This window comes from Moschus berezovskii, chromosome 10, assembly GCF_049115385.1.
Source record: "Moschus berezovskii isolate FMDL1 chromosome 10, NW_MosBer_1.0, whole genome shotgun sequence".
Classification (NCBI taxonomy): Eukaryota; Metazoa; Chordata; class Mammalia; order Artiodactyla; family Moschidae; genus Moschus; species Moschus berezovskii.
The window spans coordinates 74,424,423-74,445,738 of record NC_142469.1 but is presented as its reverse complement, the minus strand read 5'-3'; the positions used below and the strand labels follow the sequence as shown (position 1 = coordinate 74,445,738).

Below are 21,316 nucleotides of genomic sequence, written 5' to 3'. Positions count from 1 at the left end.
AGATGCCACGGAGCAGCTAAGCCCACACACCTCAATTGTTAAGCCTATGCTCTAGAGCCTGGGAATTTCAACTACTGAACCCCCGTGCCCTAGAGTCTATTCGCTGCAACAAGAGAAGCCAAGGCAATGAGAAGCCCTCACACCGCAACTAGAGAGTAGTCGCTGCTTACCACAACTAGAGGAAGCCTGTGCAACAATGAGGACCCAGCACAGCCAAAAATAAATAAACAATTTTTAAAATAGCATGCTATCCATCTTACCATTTTGTTGTCTCTTCTAAGGTAAATGACAGTTTCTCAGTATAGTTGTATTATGAGTCAGGTTATACATTGTTTCTTATACCTAAGAGCCATTTGTATTCCTTTTCTACGAACTTTTCGTCATATGTGCTGCCCATTTCTTTGTTCAACTGTTGGTCTTTGTCATCAATTTCTATAATTTCTTTAGCTATGAGATTAGGCTTTTGTTTGCACCAAATTAAAACAAAATGAAAATCTTTGAATTTTTAAAATAATTGATACTTTACTTGATTTGTTTACTAAGGCTGCCACAACAAAACCATAACCTACATGTCTCAAAAACCAGAAATTCATCGTCTCACAGCTCTAAAGGATACAAGTCCAAAACCAAAGGAGCAGAGTTGGCTCCTCCTGAAGGCTATGGGAAAAGGATCTGTTTCAGATCTCTCTCTTTGGCTTGCAGATGGCTATCTTCATGTTCACATGGCATTCTCCTTGTATGAATAACTGTCTCCAAATTTTCCCTTATTATAGGGATGTAAATTATATTGAGGCTTCCCTGGTGGCTGAGTGGTGAATCTGCCTGCCAATACAGGGGACACGGGTTTGATCCCTGGGTCAAGAAGGTCGCCTAGAGAAGGAAATGACAATCCATTCTAGCAGGAAATCCCATGGACAGAGGAGCCTGGGGATCTGCAGTTCATGGGGTCGCAAAAGAGTAGTACACGACTTAGCACCTAAACAACAGTCATATTGAGTTTGGGTCTACTTTAATGCCCTTATTTTAACTTGCTACACTATAACCACAAGGTATTGATGCTACTTATAATGCCAATAAAATTTACTTCCCTAATCATTTCTTGATGGGCAGAAATCTTAAATCCCTTTAAATACTTCTGTAAGGCAGACATAGTTACTTATCACATCATTTGCTTAGAAAGACGTGACATGATGCTCATTTGCTTTATTTTGGTATCTTCAAGATAAAGTACAAGACACTGCACGTTTCTCCAAAAGCTAGATAACTGACTTAATTTTTTCACATTTTCACAAGCTGTTGTTTAAGTCACATAATTGATTTACTTTCTAAAGTTAACTCTCTGTGATTGTCCGTTTTTATTTTTAATGCTATCTTGTCTTTACCACCACCAGATGCTCAATCAGATAGAAATAATAAGCAAGGGACAAAATGTTCTCTAACAAATGTGCTTTATTGATATAGAGATTTACCTCTGATATAAACTGCTGCACCATACAACTACAGAAGTTCTCAAAGCAACTGGCATTTATTGAACAGCTTCTGTGTGCTAAAGGCATTTTTGAGGGCTTTGGACAACTCTGAGGAGGTGCTAGAATTCTCAATTTGCAGATATTGAAAGTAAGTGCCAACTAAATAATGGGATGTGTCCAAGATTACAGAAATAATAAGGAAGATATGCAGCATTTGAATTAGATCTGTGAAAAGCATAAGGATCAAAACACTGAAATAACTGACCAGTTTCCCTTGCATAGATAATAGCTTTGAGTCAAGAGTAGAATGGTGGGGAAGGACGGGACACAGATATGCATAGAAAATTAAAGGAAGAAATAAAGTATTCCTTTGCATGCATGCTAAGTTGTTTCAGTCATGTCCAACACTTTGTGACTACGGACTGTAACCCACCAGGCTCCTCTGTCCATGGGATTCTCCAGGCAAGAACACTGGAGTGGGTTGCCATGCCCTCCTCCAGCTGATCTTCCCAACTCTGGGACTGAACCCAAGTCTCTTATGTTTCCTGCATTGGCAGGCAGGTTCTTTACCTCTAGCACCACCTGGGATGCCCAATATATTCCTTTGCTAACCCATAATCAAGATGTCAGTAGGTCTGATCTTTTCTGAGGACTATGAGAGGAGGAGCTGCTCCAGGCCTCTCTCCTTGGCTTACAGAAGGCCCTCTTCCTTTATACATATCTGTGTCCCATCCATTCCCACCATCTTGTGCTTCTCCCACTCCCATCAACACTTAAACACTATATATACACTGGATTAAATACAAAAACTCAGTACATAAAACACTCTCTGGCCATGATAGGCTCAGAAAGGGTCTAATACTGTTCCACTAAACTATAACAACAGTTGATGGATCTGATCTATTGCAAGTGGCAGAGGCCAGCACATGGGATTAGTCTCACAAGGACTTGGACTTGGGCTAGTACATTAGAACCAGTACTCCACTGGTTCCCTATAATTCTCCACTGAGCTGCACAAGAAACAAGAGTATAAAAGTGTTATTGAAAAGGATATCACAAAAATCTAAGATTTGATTGAAACTCTATCAAATTGATGGCAGTTTTGTTTTCTTTACTTGTGTGATAAGGGATGGGGGTTGCATGGTCTTCCATTTTATGATTTCAAATAAAAAATTATACAGAGTACCCAAGTTTCTATTTTCACTACGTGTTTTGCTGCTTATTCAATAACCATTATGCTCCTTAAGGCTAAAGGGTGACCAGCCTGAGGTCCTGTGGTAGGTGGCAATCCTTGGAAAAAGCTTTATTATTTACTTGTCTTGTTATTCTTAATTTCTTTTTGTAGGGACAATTTTCCATCTGCTATTATATTCCTTTTATCAGAAGTTACCAGTTTTTTTCTTGTACAGATGTGTTGGTGAAAAAGTATCTCAGCCTTTATTTCTGGAATGTCCCTTTGTCTTGCCTTCCTTTTTCAAAGATATTTTGGCCTTGTAAAAATTCTAGATTAATTATTTTTGTTTGTTTGTGGTTGTTGTTGCTTCTTTCCCCCCCAATACTTTAACATATCTCTGTACTGTATTCCAGTCCTTGTGATGTCTGACAAGAAGCTTCTGTCTTTATTCCTCTTTGCATGCTGCGTCTTTTATCCTCTGGATGCTTTTAAGATTTTCTCCTTATCGCTACCACTGGTTTGTCTTTTATAATAATTTGATTCTGACATACTTTGCATTATTTCCTTGTCATTTTTGGTCTGTTTCCACTGGATACTTTTCCTCCTGATTATGGTTCATATGCCCCTGCTGGTTTACATGCCTTCTCATTTTGTGTTTGATGCCAGACATGGTGGCTGTCACATTGTTGGGTGCTCAATTTTGTTATAATTAATTATTATTGGATTTTATTCTGACATGCAGTTTTGGAATAATTTTTTTAAGGTTTGCTTTTAAGATTTGTTCAGGTGAACATAGAACAGCCTGTAGTCTGGGGCTAATTTAGCCCCTTTGGTAACAATACTAAATAAACTTTACCTGAAGTCCTCTGTATTATGGTGCTGTTATTAGGTGGTGGGAAATGAGCTAGGAATTGTTACTCTTGCTACTTTTTGGTAATTCTTCCACCATCCTTAGATAGGCAAGTTTTCCCATCCAACACAGCCAGGGTGGAAGTTCCCTTTACATCTTTACAGATACCTGGATTGATTCTATTTCTCTCTCTCATTAAACTTCTCTCCAGCTCCCTCTTCCTTAATATTCTGTCCCACAAATTCTAGTTTCCTGGTCTTCCCTGAACTCACATCTCCATCTCTCAGTCTTTCAAACAATGCTATTTGGGGTTTTCCCTCAATGCATTTGGGCTTCCCTGGTGGCTCAGAAGTTAAAGCGTCTGCCTGCAATGTTGAGACCCGGGTTCAGTCCCTGGGTTGGGAAGATCCCCTGGAGAAAGAAATGGCAACCCACTCCAGTATTCCTGCCTGGAGAATCCCATGGAGGGAGGAGCCTGGTAGGCTACAGTCAATGGGGTTGCAAAGAGTCTGACACAACTGAGCTACTTCACTTTCACTTTTCACTTTCTCAATGCACTTTACCTTGGAAACAACAACCAGGCAACAACCTTGACAGCTGTTAAGCCTCAATTTATCTGGTTCTTTTTTTTCTCTCAGGGATCAAAGTTTCTAAAACATCTGCTGTGAAGTGTCTAAAAATTTGTTTCACATTTTTTCTCAAATTATCTTGTTGTCTAAGAAAGATTTGTTCAGTCAGGGCCAGAAGTAAAAATTCCATGCTTTACAGTATGATTTTTGAAACCTGTAGCCTTTGTTTCAACTAGAGTTTATTTTTATGTATAATATGAAGTAGGAATGTAGGTATGGTCATTTTTTTTTTCTTTTTAGATACTCAGTGGTATCAATAGCATTTACTATATGGTCTATTCTATTGTCTTTGATCTGAAACTTCTATTTTCTTAATAATCAAGTATCCATATATGCATGGGATATTTCTGGGCTATTTTTTAAACTCTATTGATCATTTCTAATCTTTTTTCACACCAATAGCACTTTGTCCCAATCATTATTTCTTTTTTTTAATGAGTCCTAAGTCTTTTTATCAGGTAAGTTTTGATTAAAACCCCATCTCTTTCTTTCTTTAGAATTTCCTTTTATTATTTGAAAAGCTCTTTGCTTTTCTATATAGAGTCTATCCTTAGTATTTTGTTACTTGTTGCTATTGTAAAGGACTTATTTTTTAATATTTATTTATTTTTATTTTCTTTATTTTTAGCTGAACTGGGTCTTCCTTACTTTGAGTGGACCTTTTCCACTTGCAGAAAGCACGGGCTTCTTTCTGGTTGTGGTGCTCAGGCTTCTCACTGTTGTGGCTTGTCTTGGCTCTAGGGTAACCAGCTTTAGTAGTTGCTGCATGTGGACTCAATAGTTGTGGTTCAGGGGCTTAGTTGTCCAGTGGAATGTAGGATCTTCCTGGACCAGGGATGAAACCAGTGACCCCTACATTGCAACATAGATCCTTAACAACTAGACTACCAGGAAAGCCCAGGACTTATTTTTAAAGTGTTGTTTTAATTGGTTTTTGCTGATATATAGAAACACAGTTGACTTTTGAAATGAAATATTTCCTGCCATACCAGTGGGCAAGAAATGTCACAGCCATCAGTGATTTTGGGCCTCCAAATGTAAATGAGGGCTCCCAAAAGGGAACACAATACCTGTGACCCAGCAAATGCTGCCACCCCTGCAATGACTGCAAAGTAGCTCAGAGGAATGCAAGAAGCAACTATCCTCTGCCATTCATCATGCTGAACAAGGAATTAAGGATGTAAACAATCAAGAAACAGGAAGTGGTCCCAGATAGCTGCAGTGATCCCAGAGGCTTGCAAATTCCCATAGAAGAATGCTAAGTTCCTTAGCTTAATATCTGGTTTTCCTTACTTAACAATAATCTTTGATGTTCAGACAGCCTGCCCTCTTTGTTGCAAAGTTGTATATAGCCTGACTCCCTCTCTCTGGCCTTCTACAGCAGTTTAAGAAGAGGTGGCAAGAATACATAGAAGAACTATACAAAAAAGGTCTTAATGACCTGGATAACCACACAATGGTGTGGTCACTCGCCTCGAGCCAGACATCCTGGAGTGTGAAGTCAAGTGGGGCATAGGAAACATTACTATGAACAAACCTAGTGGTGGTCATGGAATTCCAGCTGAACTATTTCAAATCCTAAAAGATATGACAATGTTAAAGTGTAGCATTCAGTATGCCAGCAAATTTGGAAAACTCAGCAGTGACCAAAGGACTGGAAAAGATCAGTTTTCTTTCCAATCCCAAAGGAGAAAAATGGCAAAGAATGTTCAAACTACCGCACAACTGTGTTCATTTCACATGCTAGCAAGGTAACGTTCAAAATCCTTCAAGCTAGGCTTCAACAGTATGTGAATTGAGAACTTCCAGATGTTCAAGCCTGATTTAGAAAAGGCAGAGGAACCAGAGATCAAATTGCAAACACCCATTGGATCATAGAAAAAGCAAGAAAATTCCAGAAAAATATCTACTTCTGCTTAATTGACAATGCTAAAGCCTTTGACTGTGTGGATCACAACAAACTGTGGAAAATTCTTCAAGAGATGGGAATACCAAACCACCTTACCTGTCTCCTGAGAAACCTGTATGCAGGTCAAAAAGCAACAGTTTGAATTGGACATAGGACAATGGACTGGTTCAAAATTGCGAAAGGAGTAAGAAAAGGCTGTATATTGTCACCCTGCTTACTTAATTTATTTGCAGATTACATCATGCGAAATATCAGGCTGGATGAATCACAAGCTGGAATCCAGATTGCAGGAAGATTTGTTAACAACCTCAGATAGCCAGATGATTCCACTCTAATGACAGAAAGTGAAGATAGACTAAAGAGCCTCTTGATGAAGGTGAAAGAGGAGAGTGAAAAAGCTGGCTTAAAATTCAACATTCAAAAAATGAAGATCGTGGCATCCAGTCCTATCACTTCATGCCAAATAGTTGGGGGAAAAGTAGAAACAGTGTCATATTTTATTTTCTTGGGCTCCAAAATCACTGCAGATGATGACTGCAGCTATGAAATTAAAAGATGCTTACTTCTTGGAAGAAAAGCTATGACAAACCTAGACAGTGTGTTGAAAAGCAGAGACATCACTTTGCCAACAAACGTCTGTAGAGTCAAAACTATGGTTTTTCCAGTAGTCATGCATGGATGTGAGAGTTGGACCATAAATCAGGCGGAGTGCCAAAGAACTGATGCTTTTAAACTGTGGTGCTGAGACGATTCAAGAGTCCCTTGGACTGCAAGGAAATCAAACCAGTCAATTCTGAAAGAAATCAACCCTGAATATTCATTGGAAGGACTGCTGCTAAAGCTGAAGCTCCAATACTTTTGCCACCTGATACAAAGAACCAACTCATTGGAAAAGACTCTGATGCCGGGAAAGATTGAGGGTAGGAGGAAAACAGGGCAATAGAGGATAAGATGATTGGATGGCATCACTGACTCAGTGGACATGAGTTTGAGCTAACTCAGAGATGGTGAACAGGGAAACCTGGCATGCTCCAGTTCTAGTGTTGCAAAGAGCAGAATGTGACTTATCGACTGAACAACTGAGATGCTGCCTCTGGGGTCAGAGTCGTTAACATTCCCACCAAATAAAATAACTCCCTACTTTCTGGTTGTGACTAATGTTTTAGTCAACAGACTTTTACATATTAACTTTGCATACAGTTCCCTTCTGGATTCATCTATTAATAATTTATCTATTGAGTTCATAATCATATCAAGCATTCTTCCATTTAAACTTCTGTATCTTTTAACTTATTTTTTTAATCTTAATGTACTGTCCAAATCTGCTGCTGCTTCTGCTGTCACTTCAGTCATGTCCAACTCTGTGTGACCCCATAGATGGAAGCCCACCAGGCTCCCCCGTCCCTGGGATTCTCCAGGCAAGAACACTGGAGTGGGTTGCCATTTCCTTCTCCAAAGTGTGAAAGTGAAAAGTGAAAGTGAAGTCGCTCAGTCATGTCCGACCCTTAGGGACCCCACGGACTGCAGCCTACCAGGCTCCTCCATCCATGGGATTTTCCAGGCAAGAGTACTGGAGTGGCTTGCCATTGCCTCCTCCGCCAAATCTGCTAGTACCATGTTAAATAAAAGTGGTGAGAGTGAAAATTCTTTGTGATCTTAAAGAATTCTTTCCATATTTTGTAATAAAGTAGATAGGTTATTCATTTTTGTGCAGCTATTCTTCATCAAATGAAGAAGCACCTTTCCAATCTCAGTTTACACATTTTTTAAAACATCATGAATCATTAAATTTTATCTACTTTTTTCTGCATCTATTGACACAGTTTCTCTCCTTTATCTAATCAATACTGTCAATTATACTGTTTTTTTCTGTCAAATCAACACTGAACTCCTATGATAAAAGCTAATTTTACCATTTTTATAGATTATGGATTCTGACTATTCATGTTTTGGTTAGGAACTTGCATCGATTTTCATGAGTGAGTTTGGGCAGAAATTTCCTTTTTCATGCCTCCCTGATATTAAGCCACATAAAATTACTTGAGGAGTAGTCCTTATTATTTTGTTCTCTGTAAAGCTGTGTAAAATTGAAAAAAGTTTTAAGGTTCGAAATTTGATTTAACAAATTAAACAGAAATAAATAAAACCACTGTTTTCCTTATGGGAATAATTTTTTGGCTACTGATTCAATTGTTTTGATGTTCATATGATTTTTAACATTTTCCCCCTCAGTCAGTTTTATTAGTTTTTATTATTCTAGAAATTTTACTGTGAGTCCTCATAGTTGCGCTAACTTTGCAGAACAGACATTACCAGAACTACATGTAATAAATGAGTTCTTATGATTTTTGTTTGTTTTTTCATAAACATTTGCCCCTAACAATATATTTGGTTTATTCTTGACAATAGATATTCTTCTGGTATTATTCTATTGCCAAATCATTTGTATATGATGTGATTTATGGAATAAAAATTCAATTACAGTTTATCTTATTTACCTTTATAGCCATGCCATTCTCCACATATATAATACATTCTTAATTAATCCATTTAATCTGAGACTTAATTTGGAGGACATTAAGGATGAGGGAGAGAGTCTGACCTTTACTTTGAATAATTCTGAGGGATATAGAGCAAAGAAGTCAGAAATATAACCTCAGATATGCAGATGATACCACCCTTATGGCAGAAAGTGAAGAGGAACTCAAAAGCCTCTTGATGAAAGTGAAAGAGGAGACTGAAAAGTTTGGCTTGAAGCTCAACATTCAGAAAATGAAGATCATGGCATCTGGTCCCATCACTTCATGGGAAATAGATGGGGAAACAGTGTCAGACTTTATTTTTGGGGGCTCCAAAATCACTGCAGATGCTGATTGCAGCCAGGAAATTAAAAGACGCTTACTCTTTGGAAGGAAAGTTATGACCAACTTAGATAGCATATTAAAAAGCAGAGACATTACTTTGCCAACAAAGGTCCGTCTAGTCAAGGCTATGGTTTTTCCCGTGGTCATGTATGGATGTGAGAGTTGGACTGTGAAGAAAGCTGATCGCCGATGAATTGATGCTTTTGAACTGTGGTGCTGGAGAAGACTCTTGAGAGTCCCTTGGACTGCAAGGAGATCCAACCAGTCCATTCTAAAGGAGATCAATCCTGGGTGTTCATTGGAAGGACTGATGCTAAAGCTGAAACTCCAGTACTTTGGTCACCTCATGTGAAGAGTTGATTCACTGGAAAAGAGTCTGATGCTAGGAGGGATTGGGGGTGGGAGGAGACGGGGACGACAGAGAATGAGATGGCTGGATGGCATCACCGACTCGATGGACATGAGTTTGAATGAACTCTGGGAGTTGGTGATGGACAGGGAGGCCTGGTGTGCTGTGATTCAAGGGGTCGCAAAGAGTCGGACATGACTGAGCGACTGAACTGAACTGAACTGAAGGATGAGGGAGACAGTCTGACCTTTACTTTGAATAATTCTGAGGGATATAGAGCAAAGAATCAGAAATACAAATTATGTTGCTAAAAGGAGAGCTGCTGCTGCTGCTGCTGCGTCACTTCAGTCGTGTCCGACTCTGTGTGACCCCATAGACAGAAGCCCACCAGGCTGCCCCATCCCTGGGATTCTCCAGGCAAGAACACTGGAGTGGGTTGCCATTTCCTTCTCCAATGTGTGAAAGTGAAAAGTGAAAGTGAAGTCGCTCAGTCGTGTCCGACCCTTAGCGACCCCACGGACTGCAGCCCACCAGGCTGCTCCATCCATGGGATTTTCTAGGCAAGAGTACTGGAGTGGCTTGCCATTGCCTTCTCCGAAAAGGAGAGCAACTCATGCTTATTAGTGAAGTTTTAATTTTTTAACTAAGATGGAAATCATCTTTCAATTCTAACTTAAATCTCAACTCAAGAGTCATTTGTGAGAAATCTAATCAAAACTATTTTGTTGTTGTTGTTGTTAAAAATGTACCATTGATCACAAAATATCTGTGAAGTTCCTTTCATCTGACAAGAACTACCCTGTCATATAAATCTCAAATATCAATCTCCTTCAAATCCAAAGCTTTAATTAGGGATGTTAGAGGTAGAACTGTAAGTCAAGCAAGCACAGCAAAGAAATACCAGAGATTACTTTTAAAACCAGATGCTATTTTGTCAGCTGACTCATAATATGCAGCTTATACTAAACTATAGGTATTCTTGGCAACTACGACGAAACAATTTAAAAGCTCCTCTAAGCTAGAAACAGAAAAAGACAGTATACATGTTGTAGAAAATAAGCATTGTTTTATAAAGACCAAATTACACAAGATTAATTTAATAGCACTCAGAGACAGATTTGCAAACCTTACTGGTAATGGGGAACAGTTGATAGGCCAAGTCAGATTCTCAGGGCTCTTTACAAACAGAAAGAGAACTGGTTTTAGAGGCTGCACTATCTCTTTCAAACCACTAGGGTAACCGTAAAGAAATAACTATTTCAATGTTCCAATAGCACTTAGTTTACTAAAGCAGTAAATTATTCCAACTCTGAAATACCCAAACTGTTTCTCAATAGCTGTGTCCTGTAGCAAGTCAGCAGGACTCTGTGCTCTAGCACTTTACATTTATGCCTGGTTCCATGCTTACATGAATGCACTTTCACGAGAGCCCTGGGGGTGCCTGACTTAATTTTCTTTGAATGTCTACAATGCAAAGGGCAGGGAATTAACACTCGACTGTGACCACTGTGCTGAATGCTCACACATATATGAGAAAAAAAACATTTTCAAGGTTGCTGTTGAGGGATTAACTCTTAGTTGAGATTGTAACCCAGTGGGACTCCATGGGACCTTCTCAGGACAGAGTCCTTCCCCATGTCATTTGCTGGTCTTTTATTCCTAGAAAACCTGTAGTCTCCCAGGCCTCCTGAGTCATAAAAGCCTGGCTCAAGAATTAATAATAAAGTCCAGAACAACAACAACAAAAAAAGAAATTAATGATTGAAGGAATTGAACATGTAGTGACAAAAATAGTTGGTCCAGGAGAACTGGTAAGAATTTAAATAAACCTTATGTATGACAGCCATAGAATATTTAGTTCCTACCTAAAGCACTTAGATAAGAGTAAACTAATAAACTAATGTACATTCCCTGAGTTGTTTTACAGATGCTAAAACCTCCATCAAATTGAAGAAGCTAACTACTTGATGACCATGAGCACATTGCCCCCTACTGAAACCTGAGGACTGATAATGTCAACACTGCCCTGTTATCTCACCATCAACCAACCAGAGAACTGTGCACAAGCTGATCACATACCATGTGACATACACCCCCACCCCCACCCCCATCACTTTGCCTCTAAAAATGCTTTGAGGAGTTTGGGTCTTTTGAGCATCATGGGCTGCCTCACTCTCTTTGCCCAGTCCTTTTCAGCTCAAAACTCCGATGTTTCAGTTTGTTTGGCCTCACTGTGGGTTCAGCACACAAACTTGCCATAGACAACGAGATTATGGAAATTTTTTAAATGAGTAGTATAAAAATATGTTAACTTTTCCAGGCCTAATCTACTATCTACATACACAACTGTATCCACTTATGTATTCCTCATTATTCCAAAGAGGGACTGTAGTCAATAAAAATGTTTCTTAATATGAAAAGTATTCCTTTGCTAAACTGGCTAGTGCTCTTGAATTTAATTATGACCAGGCAGGTTTCTATGTTAGCAAAGTGTATCTCAAGTGAGAGCGGTTTTATTATTTGGGGTTAGGTTACCAAAACATAGGAAGATTGGCATGTGGCACCTTCATTAAAATAAAATATATACAACACATCTCCCATCTGTTATAAGTGAATTTATCACCAAGGAACTCGGAAAATGTTTGAAAATTGGTTATACAAATATTTAGGGAAAGCTAATAGCATCTCATAAATACTTTTTTCATCTTAGAAATTAATATTAAAAAGGCAAAGGAAGGATTATATATCCAGAGCTTCCTGGTCATGGATGTAAATCAAATTCAGTATCTAAGCAGATATACTAGTTTCTTGACATACTATTTCTGTCAGATTCTGGCAATGGCTCTGATTCCAACAGCAATTACTGGGAAAGAATTTAGCCTCAACTATTTAGAAAAGTGACTTTACTAGATTTACAAACAAGGCCCTATAATTTTCCATTTCCTTAGCAAGATATTATATCAACCAAGCTAAGCATGTCATCATGACTGTAATTTACCTGATGTGACATGACAGTTAAGATGTACTGTGGTAATTTGTGAGAGCTTGCAGTATTATTGTAGTATCAAAAATTTATATGGTTCAGTTATTAAAGCAAATTGTTTCATTCATACTGAGATGTCTGACAGTAAACCATGTAGGGCTTCCACATTACATTAAAAAATGTCTTCCATATTCAAACAATTTGCACACTCTGTTACCATCATTTTGTTCATTGAATGGAAACTGAAGCACAGGCAAACACAGCTTTGTGATGTGAACATGATCTGTGCAGGATATGAAGTACTTCACTGTGGGTGGTTACAAGGAGCAGTCCAGACAGGATAAGGAAAGTTATCTTTGGGAAGCAACGCTACGAACAGGATGTCCAGACGCTTTGCTCGGATGCTATTTCATGTCCCATTTGCTTGCCTTCCGTCAGTTTGATTTTCAGCCAACAGAAAGAAAAAGCATATGGGCAAAACCGAAATGATGGAAAATATGGCAAAGAATATTCTGTTTTAAAAAAACTACCTATAAGCAAACTTCACTGTGGTAAGAAAAGTAAGACCTCTGAAACTCATCCAATTTTGATCCGTGGTTCTTCTCTAAATTCCTCAGAGCAGTTGGAAAAAAAGACAGCTTCTGGGTTTTTTTGTTTGTTTGTTTTTTGGCAATTTTAAGCTATAGACATTCGAGTCCTATGTGCTATTTTATTCTTGTCAGGTATTCAGGATGAATATTTATTCTAAAAATTCTAATATTCTAAAAATAGAATATTTAGGAATATTCTATTCCTAAATAGAATAGGATAGAATGACCTCTTGTTGGAAAGGGCTTTTAAATAACAGTTTAATTAGATTTTTATTACAGCTGGAAAATTTTATGCACCATACATTGTCTCTTTAAAAAAATACATATTCATTGAAAAATGTGTTTTACTCATTTACACATTCTTCATAATGGTATTCAGAGGCCTGTAAAAATAAGAAACAGGCCAAAAGTTATGTTTCAATCATATAAAACCTCTAGTTTCCATTCATATGAACTAGCAAGATTTTCTGTCTTAATGCTCACACACCACTAATTATTAAAATATTTTTATTTAATCATGAAGATTTTTTCCAAAGTAAGCTATATAGTTGAAAACTAGTCTTAAATAGCATCAATTTGCTAAAGGATTTTTCTGGGACTGTCACAATTTCTGGTGTGATCAGGTTATTTAATTATGACAAGGTATTAAGTTCCACAGATTAAGCAAGTATTCTCATTTCAATATCAAATTTTGTTTCCAATGAATTGTTAAGCAAAATAAAATAAAATGATAAAAGCCAAGGAACCCATCCAGTTAGAGTTAATTCACAACAGAGGGGAAGAAAGAAGCACCTTCATCTCTGAAAGTGCTGCATTTGTTTATCTGTGTGTGTGTTTTTATATGTGTGTCAGTGGGCTTGAAAACAAACATGTGCTTTCAATCTAGCTCTTCTTTTATGGTAGTTCCCTTCCAGAGCTGCAGGAAATATGGTGTTTATTATAAGCTTCATGGCAAGTATTAAATTAGTTACGTAATAAATTTCATTTCCAATTAACATTCCGGCAAGGTAGAGAAAGTAGCTCTCCTGAATACGTTTTGAAATGAAATAGAAACAGATGAGAAAGACTTCAGTAAGTATTCCACCACAAACAACTCTAGAAAAACAGCTATTTCAAGTAAACATGACACAGTTTCTTTCAATATCTACAATCTGTTTTGGAAAAAAAAAAATCTAAAGGCTTCTTTGCTTTATTTGTTTTTTCAAAGTGTTGACACAGGATAGCAACTATATAGAACTGTGACATGGGGATGGAACCACCCATGGGGCAGGGTGGGAAAGTCCAACTTAATCTGATTCAGTTGGTTCCAGCAATCCAATCAGTATATATTTAATCTCATCTTCCTTTAAAGGACTTCCCTGGTGGCTCAGACAGTGAAGCACCTGCCTACAATGTGGGAGACCCAGGTTCGATCCCTGGATCGGGAAGATCCTCTGGAGAAGGAAATGGCAACCCACTCCAGTACTCTTGCCTGGAAACTCCCATGGATAGAGGAGCATGGTACGCTACAGTCCATGGGGTCGCAAAGAGTCGGACGCGACTGAGTGACTTCACTCACTCCTTTAAAGAAAGACTATATAAAATCCATTCTCCTTATTGATCAATTGAAGCAATGCAGCAAGAAGCAAGCACTGTATGGACTCACCTTGTTTCCTAGGTAAGGTGCTGGTGCACTCCAGTAGTAGTTCTGGGGCAGGGCTCGGCGGGCCTCCACGCTGCTGATGCTGATCTGCTGAGGTGGGTCTGAGTCGTCCAGCTGGGGGGTCACTCGAATATGGCCGGAGAGGTCAGTCAGATACCAGCCACTCATGTCTTGTATCTTAAAGAAAACACACAATCATTGTCACTTAGGAAAAGAACCCAGACACTTCTCTTTCCTATTTCTGTAGTGTTGATATTTTGAAAATTAAAAACACAAAAACTAGGAACGCTTAGGAAAATATAAAAGTTGTGTATATCATTAAACATCTCATATGTTCTCACCATTATTTTTTTTTCTTGATGTTTCTAGGAGTTTGGATGATATTATAGTGTAATCTGTTTTTATTAATCCAGTGTGATTTTTAAAAATTATGATTTAAAATACTACAATCTTAAAAAGTCATTTAAAATCACACATAATTTTGTATAAATTATCAAATAGTTTGAAGTTTGAATTTTGCATTTTTCTCTCCACTATTGCTTTCCTGTTTCTTATGGAAACAATTATTTCAAAAGGTATCATATATGCATTTGTAAAGAAGAGGAAGAAAAGAGATAAGATATGAAAGGTAGATTTTCATTTACCAGTTCTTTCCTTTTCATATATTTAAATTTCAACTTGAGGCTACAGGATAGTTGAAAATACCAGCTCCCAATACTGTTCCTATTCCTTTCCATGGGGTCAGAAGTGCTATAAGAACTCCTGGTGTTGATCCTTGGCCCAGAAAAGGAAGGAACATTTAAGGAGGAATTAGGGAAAGATGACTTGCTTTGACATGTTTATTCTCCAGCTACCTGTGGCACACAGCTACAATTCTAAATTTAAACCATCCTATCTAGTTCAGGATATAACACTGGATACAGAGGTTTGTGGCTACCAGGGACCCACTAGTTATGTGTGAGCTGCTTGGCGTTGTGGGTAATGGGTAGCAGAATTGGTAATGGTGATCACATATGGATGAAATATTTTTAAAATTTCTTCATGGAGAGGTCATTTGATTCTGTATCTTCTAAAGCTGTGGAACTGCTGGGACTGCCTTTGTCAAAAGAGAGAGATTCAGTAAAAGTTTATTGGACAGAAAAGCAGCAAAGCATACTATTACTCTTCCCTTCCCAACATCATTCATCAGACCTCCGAGGAGAGCCCAGTGAGATTCAGAGAAAGTTCTTTCCAGAAAAACTCCTGAAATGCAAATATCAGTGAACCTAGTTTCTGAAGTACAAGGCTGAATGCTACTTCTGCTCCTCTGCTAACCATAAAACTTTTGTACATTAATGGAACAGTCTAGAGGGTGAAGTTAGACTAGCTGTTCATTTGCCGTTGGTTCTACAAAATCTGTTCCACAAGCATACTTGATAAAGTATGCACAGGTTCATTTAGGTACGAAGAGTACAATCAGAAAGTACTCATAATATTTCAGACTTAAAAGCAACACAAGTAGAGAAAATTTTCATAGCTGTATTAAGGATTAGTTAGCTGATTAAAGCTGAAAGGCAGTAGTGTTTGGAATTCAGTTTTACTAAAATAGCGATCTTTGTAAAGTCCAACTCTAATCACAACACCCCCTGCTAAAATCCTTCAGTTACTTACTCTCTGTCAGGAAGCATAACAGGAGGCTTCCTGTGTGCTGCTTTGGATCTGTCAGGAATTCTCTGTTCCTTATTAATTCCTGGATATTCAGGAATTAAGAGGAAAGGCAAGCCTCTCCCAGGGGCTGAGGAATCCAGGCATTTCCTTCGTTAGTTTTTCTATACGGTAATAAGTACCCTCTTCCTTTTTATGAACCATATGGTAAAAGTGATTATTTACAACTCTCTTTCTTTCATATGGATGACCTCAAGTTTCCTTGATAACTTGCAAGTTTTGATTTTATCTCTGCTGAAAATAGCTATCTTGTAAGACAGTATAAATACCTACACAAAGTTGAATAAAACACCTTTGCTCCATCAGAGCTTTGGTCCCCGTGTCTTGGTTTCTCTCTCTCTCTCCCTGTCTCTCTTTTTCAGGCTAATTCCTGGAGCATAGAGGCTCTCTGTGTTCACTTTCCTGCCCGGGCTTCTAAGACCCTCTCGAGAAGGTGCTCTGTGCCTTCACCCCATTGAGAGGGCGGCTGAGGCCTTTGTGAACAGAGCAAGCCCTGTGCCAGGGGCTTTACTGGCTTTCTGCGTAAACCAAGGAATATCAGCCTCTTTCTCTCTCCTTTACTTTGTCATCGGTCAACTCCAGACCACCAGGTTCCGGTCCATTAAAGGACCTCAACAACTCTCCAAGGATAAGAGCTCAACTTCTTAGTAAACTCAACCATGTATGTCTAGTTTCTCATTCCCTCTGTAGGTTTCTCCTTTCTCCAGCCTGTTTCCTTGTATTTTGTACTACTAAGTGCTGCCATACAAACTATTTGAAATTCCCTGAAGGTCCTCTTTCATAAGGAGACAAACAGCTGTCTGTGAAGGGATGACAAATCAATGAGTGTATGGCAGGCAAAGGAGGTAGGAGGGAAACATGTTTATGTTTATGGTAGAGAAAGAATATCCCAGGGCTTCCCTCATGGTTCAGTGGTAAAGAATCTGCCTGCAATACAGGAGACCTAGGTTTAATCCCTGGTTGGGAAGATTCTTTGGAGAATGAAATGGCAACCCACTCCACTCTTCTTCCCATGGACAGAGGACCCTGGCAGACAACAGTCCATGGAGTAACAAAAGTTGGACTAAGCCACCATCACCACAATTAAACATGTAAAAACTTGAACTTTTTCAAATCAATTAAGAATGAAGATACTATTCAAATTTAGTTTCTCCTTTTAACAAAGAAAGAGCTATGGCAACATCAAATCACAACTAAAGACTGGTAGGTAATAGGTATTATGTATATAGCCCTTAAAGGAATTTCTCTTAATGTGTATACCAAAAATGCTGGTGAATGCAATTCATAATATTCCTATCACAATCAGATGTCTTCTCTGTTGAATTGTCTGCCCTTGAGGCAAAAGCGGCATTAATTCCATCATTGCTTCACATACTAATCATGGACACTGAAAAGGCTACTATTGACTTATTATAAGAGGTTCCAGTTTACACACTGGTACCAAACCTTAAAGGCTTTGGTCAAAGAGACACAGCTAGTATTTGAAAGAAAATTCCATCACTTCTCCAGGATAAGTTTAAGTAGAAGCTCACTACAAGAAAAAAAAGTGAATTTCTTACAGAAGACAATGGCAAGAAGCCCCGTGGAGCAGCACACAGAATTCAAAGGCTATTGCTTACGTTGCCATAGGTCCAGTAGGAGCTTTGACATCTGTTTGAAACTCCTGAACAGAAGCACTCATCACAACCTTTATGATTATCCTCTTGCAAATTGAAGAACCCAAATTTGCAGCGACTACAGTCTCCTCCTTCAACATTTTCCTGTAAACAGAGAAGTAGGTTATTAACACATGTGCCCTTCAAAATAGAACATTGTAGCTATTTCTGCTTAAGAAAAATATAAGCTGTATATTCATCATGTTACCTTTCAACTTTATTTAATGTACACTCATATTTTTAAAAATCTCAAAAACTTCTTATCAACTATATGCTGTCCTAACCACACTAATAGGAAATAATGTTTGATTCTAATCTACTGCACCAAGTTACAATTTGATCTTCATTTTGTCCAGAGTAGAATAACTGTCATGATAAATCCAGCAATAATTTAGACATTTGGTTCGGTGTTTATCATTCTGTGTTGTTGAACTGCTTCCACTTAGAACACATGATACATGATAAAATAAAATATACATAGATGTAGAATAGAACATTGACATTATACAGATGGTAAAATATTTTTCACACCACACATGAAAAATACAAATCCTTGAAGCGAGCCTAAGAATGAGACAAGTAGAGAAACTAGGCAAATAGTCACACTATTTCCCTGATGAGATACAGTAGGAAAGAAAGAAAGTTTTCCCTAGGTAATTTTCACAATGTTTCCTTTAACACAATGGTATAGTCAGTTAATCATAGAGCAACATTATGGGGAAAAAATAATTCTCATTCTGTGACTGCTCTCTAGATTAGCTTCATTAATCCTAGACTCAGTATACTGAAAAATTATTTGTTTATACATGGGACTCAAGCTGGAGAAAGTTGACTATATGATGAAAAACTGGGAAGGCAGTAATCTCTGTTAAAGAATGGTTAATCTTGACTAATGTCTTCTATATGAAAGTTCCCTGCTTTTCAGGAGATAGATTCATGGTAGTCACCACGTATGAATTTGCCCCACATTTTCCCTCTTCCTTGAATTCTCTTATTACTTCAATTCTGAATTTTCCTTTTCCTTAGAAAACTAACTTCTTTCTCAAATGTGTTCCCATAACCTCTGTCATTCTGTTATAGCCACAGAAAAGTACTGCTATATCTTCTAAGATCATTCACTCCTGTCATACCATAATCTGTTCAGATGTAGAATCCTGTCTTGCCTGCTTTTATTATACCCAAAATTGGAAGTGTTTCTGGTACAACACTGAATACTAGCTTAATAAAACTTTATTAAGTTTAAATAAATCTTTTGGTGGTCATATTTTTCATGTACAGAAAAGTGCTGTACACCTAGTAGATGTTTCATAAAAACATGTTTTTATGAAATAAAAATATGAGAATATAGGGGGAAAGATAAAAGAAGAACAACAGCATGAAAAATAGAGAAATTTATAAAAATAAACAAATATTCTCCTGATATCCAAGAGAATAATATATTTAAAATTAAGTTTTGGGCTTAATTTCTATGTGTTACTTACCACCTCAACCATTTCTAGAGTGTCTCTAGATATGTTTCACATGTCAAACTTCAGCCTCCCAATATGCACATAAATTTAATTATTGCACTGATATTCCTGCTAGTATTCTCGCTATTTCTAAGGTAAATTTCAGATATTTTGAGATGATCAGTTCAGTTCAGTCGCTCAGTCGTGTCTGACTCTTTGTGACCCCATGAATCACAGCACGACGTCAACAAAACTAATCTAACTAATTTCAGACCTAAGATGGCAAATATATCCCCAAAGTCCTGAACCTGAGAGCATCTTCAGAAAAGGACACAGGCAGGAAAGATGGAACATATCAATAATGATAATTTAGCTTATCTCACTAAGGACACAGTACAGCTGTTCTGTACACTGTGTTCTTATGTGCTTGGTCTAATTTACTTTCATTTACTCTAATTTGAAAGCTTATAATACCACTTTCCTGAAATTCATACTGAGCCTAAAATTAGAAACTTTCAGACATTTACATTTTTGTTAGTTATATTTTAGCCTAGCAATATGACCTTGAAAAGTAATGATTAAATAATTGCAATATTCAATTTAATAAACCAAAGCATCACATTATGGTAGAAATTCTAGGTACTATAAAGATGAGTGAGTCAAGATCTGTCTTTAAAAGCCAACATCTAGAGTTGAGTAAAAAGATACATTTACAATCAACATAATGCAAGGTAGAACATGAAAAGAAGATATCAGAAATAAATTATAAGAACACAGAGGATAAAGGGCTGATTTCTGCTATGAAGTTTTGAGGAGGCTTTATGACAAGAGTGGAATTTGACCTAAGCCTTTGAGCATGGTTTAAAAATTCATCCTGATGGAGGGAATAGAAGAGAGATCTTGTTAGCAAAAACAATAGGAGTAAGAAATAATTCAAAGCTTAGAAGTTTCATTCAGTATTTATTCTTTAAAAAGCTATATTGAATATTTCCCTTACGCTAGGATCTTAATTTGGTGCCGGGTTCAAGAGCCCCTAACTTCATGTAATAAACTTTTAAGAGATAGGATCTTATCCCATAGGAACTGGTGAAAAGTCATTAAAAGGTATTCCGTAGGAGATAAATCAACACAACTATACTTGAGGTGTTTAACCTGGCAATAGTAAGTAAAGTATCCATGAGACACTAGAACAAAGAAAATTTTCAACATCATAAGGTGTTCAGTTCAGTTCAGTTCAGTCGCTCAGTCGTGTACGACTCTCTGCGACACCATGAATCACAGCACACCAGGTCTCCCTGTCCATCACCAACTCCCGGAGTTCACTCAGACTCATGTCCATCGAGTCGGTGATGCCATCCAGCCATCTCATTCTCTGTCGTCCCCTTCTCCTCCCGCCCCCAACCTTTCCCAGCATCAGTCTTTTCCAGTGAGTCAACTCGTTGCATAAGGTGTAGTAAAGGATTAATTCAATAGTCTTAGAGTTTTCAAACCTTGTACATTCTAAATTGAAAAGACTGTCCTTTGACCAGCTCCTGGCACATAACCACTAAACCCTTAGAATATCTTGCCTGATAAGAATGCCTTTGTATAACCAAACCAGCAGTCATATGAGATATTTTATGCCAATGATATGATTTATGGTAAAAAGCTAGTTTTATCTGGGGTCCTTGCCATTATGTATCAGTTTGACCTGGGGTAGTTGAGACTGAGTAGACAAAGTCAGTCATATGAGTACTCCATATCTACTTAATGTGACCCCCAATACAAACCTTGACAACCAAGGTCCGTCTAGTCAAGGCTATGGTTTTCCCAGTGGTCATGTATGGATGTGAGAGGTGGACTGTGAAGAAGGCTGATCGCTGAAGAATTGATGCTTTTGAACTGTGGTGCTGGAGAAGACTCTTGAGAGTCCCTTGGACTGCAAGGAGATCCAACCAGTCCATTCTAAAGGAGATCAACCCTGGGTGTTCATTGGAAGGACTGATGCTGAGGCTGAAACTCCAATACTTTGGCCACCTCATGCGACGAGTTGACTCACTGGAAAAGAGTC

The 21,316-nt window shown here is 38.0% G+C and overlaps 1 protein-coding gene across 1 annotated transcript in view; it reads right to left on the bottom strand.

Moving 5' to 3' along the window:
• LAMA2 (laminin subunit alpha 2) overlaps window positions 1-21,316 on the bottom strand; it is a 710,698-nt gene that overhangs the window by 370,926 nt on the left and 318,456 nt on the right. Inside the window, exons 11-12 of the mRNA XM_088840739.1 lie at window positions 17,783-17,923; window positions 14,463-14,636 (exon numbers count right to left, since the gene is read on the bottom strand). Of these exons, the coding sequence (XP_088696865.1) occupies window positions 14,463-14,636; window positions 17,783-17,923 (315 nt within the window). The remainder of the gene's footprint in view (window positions 1-14,462; window positions 14,637-17,782; window positions 17,924-21,316) is intronic.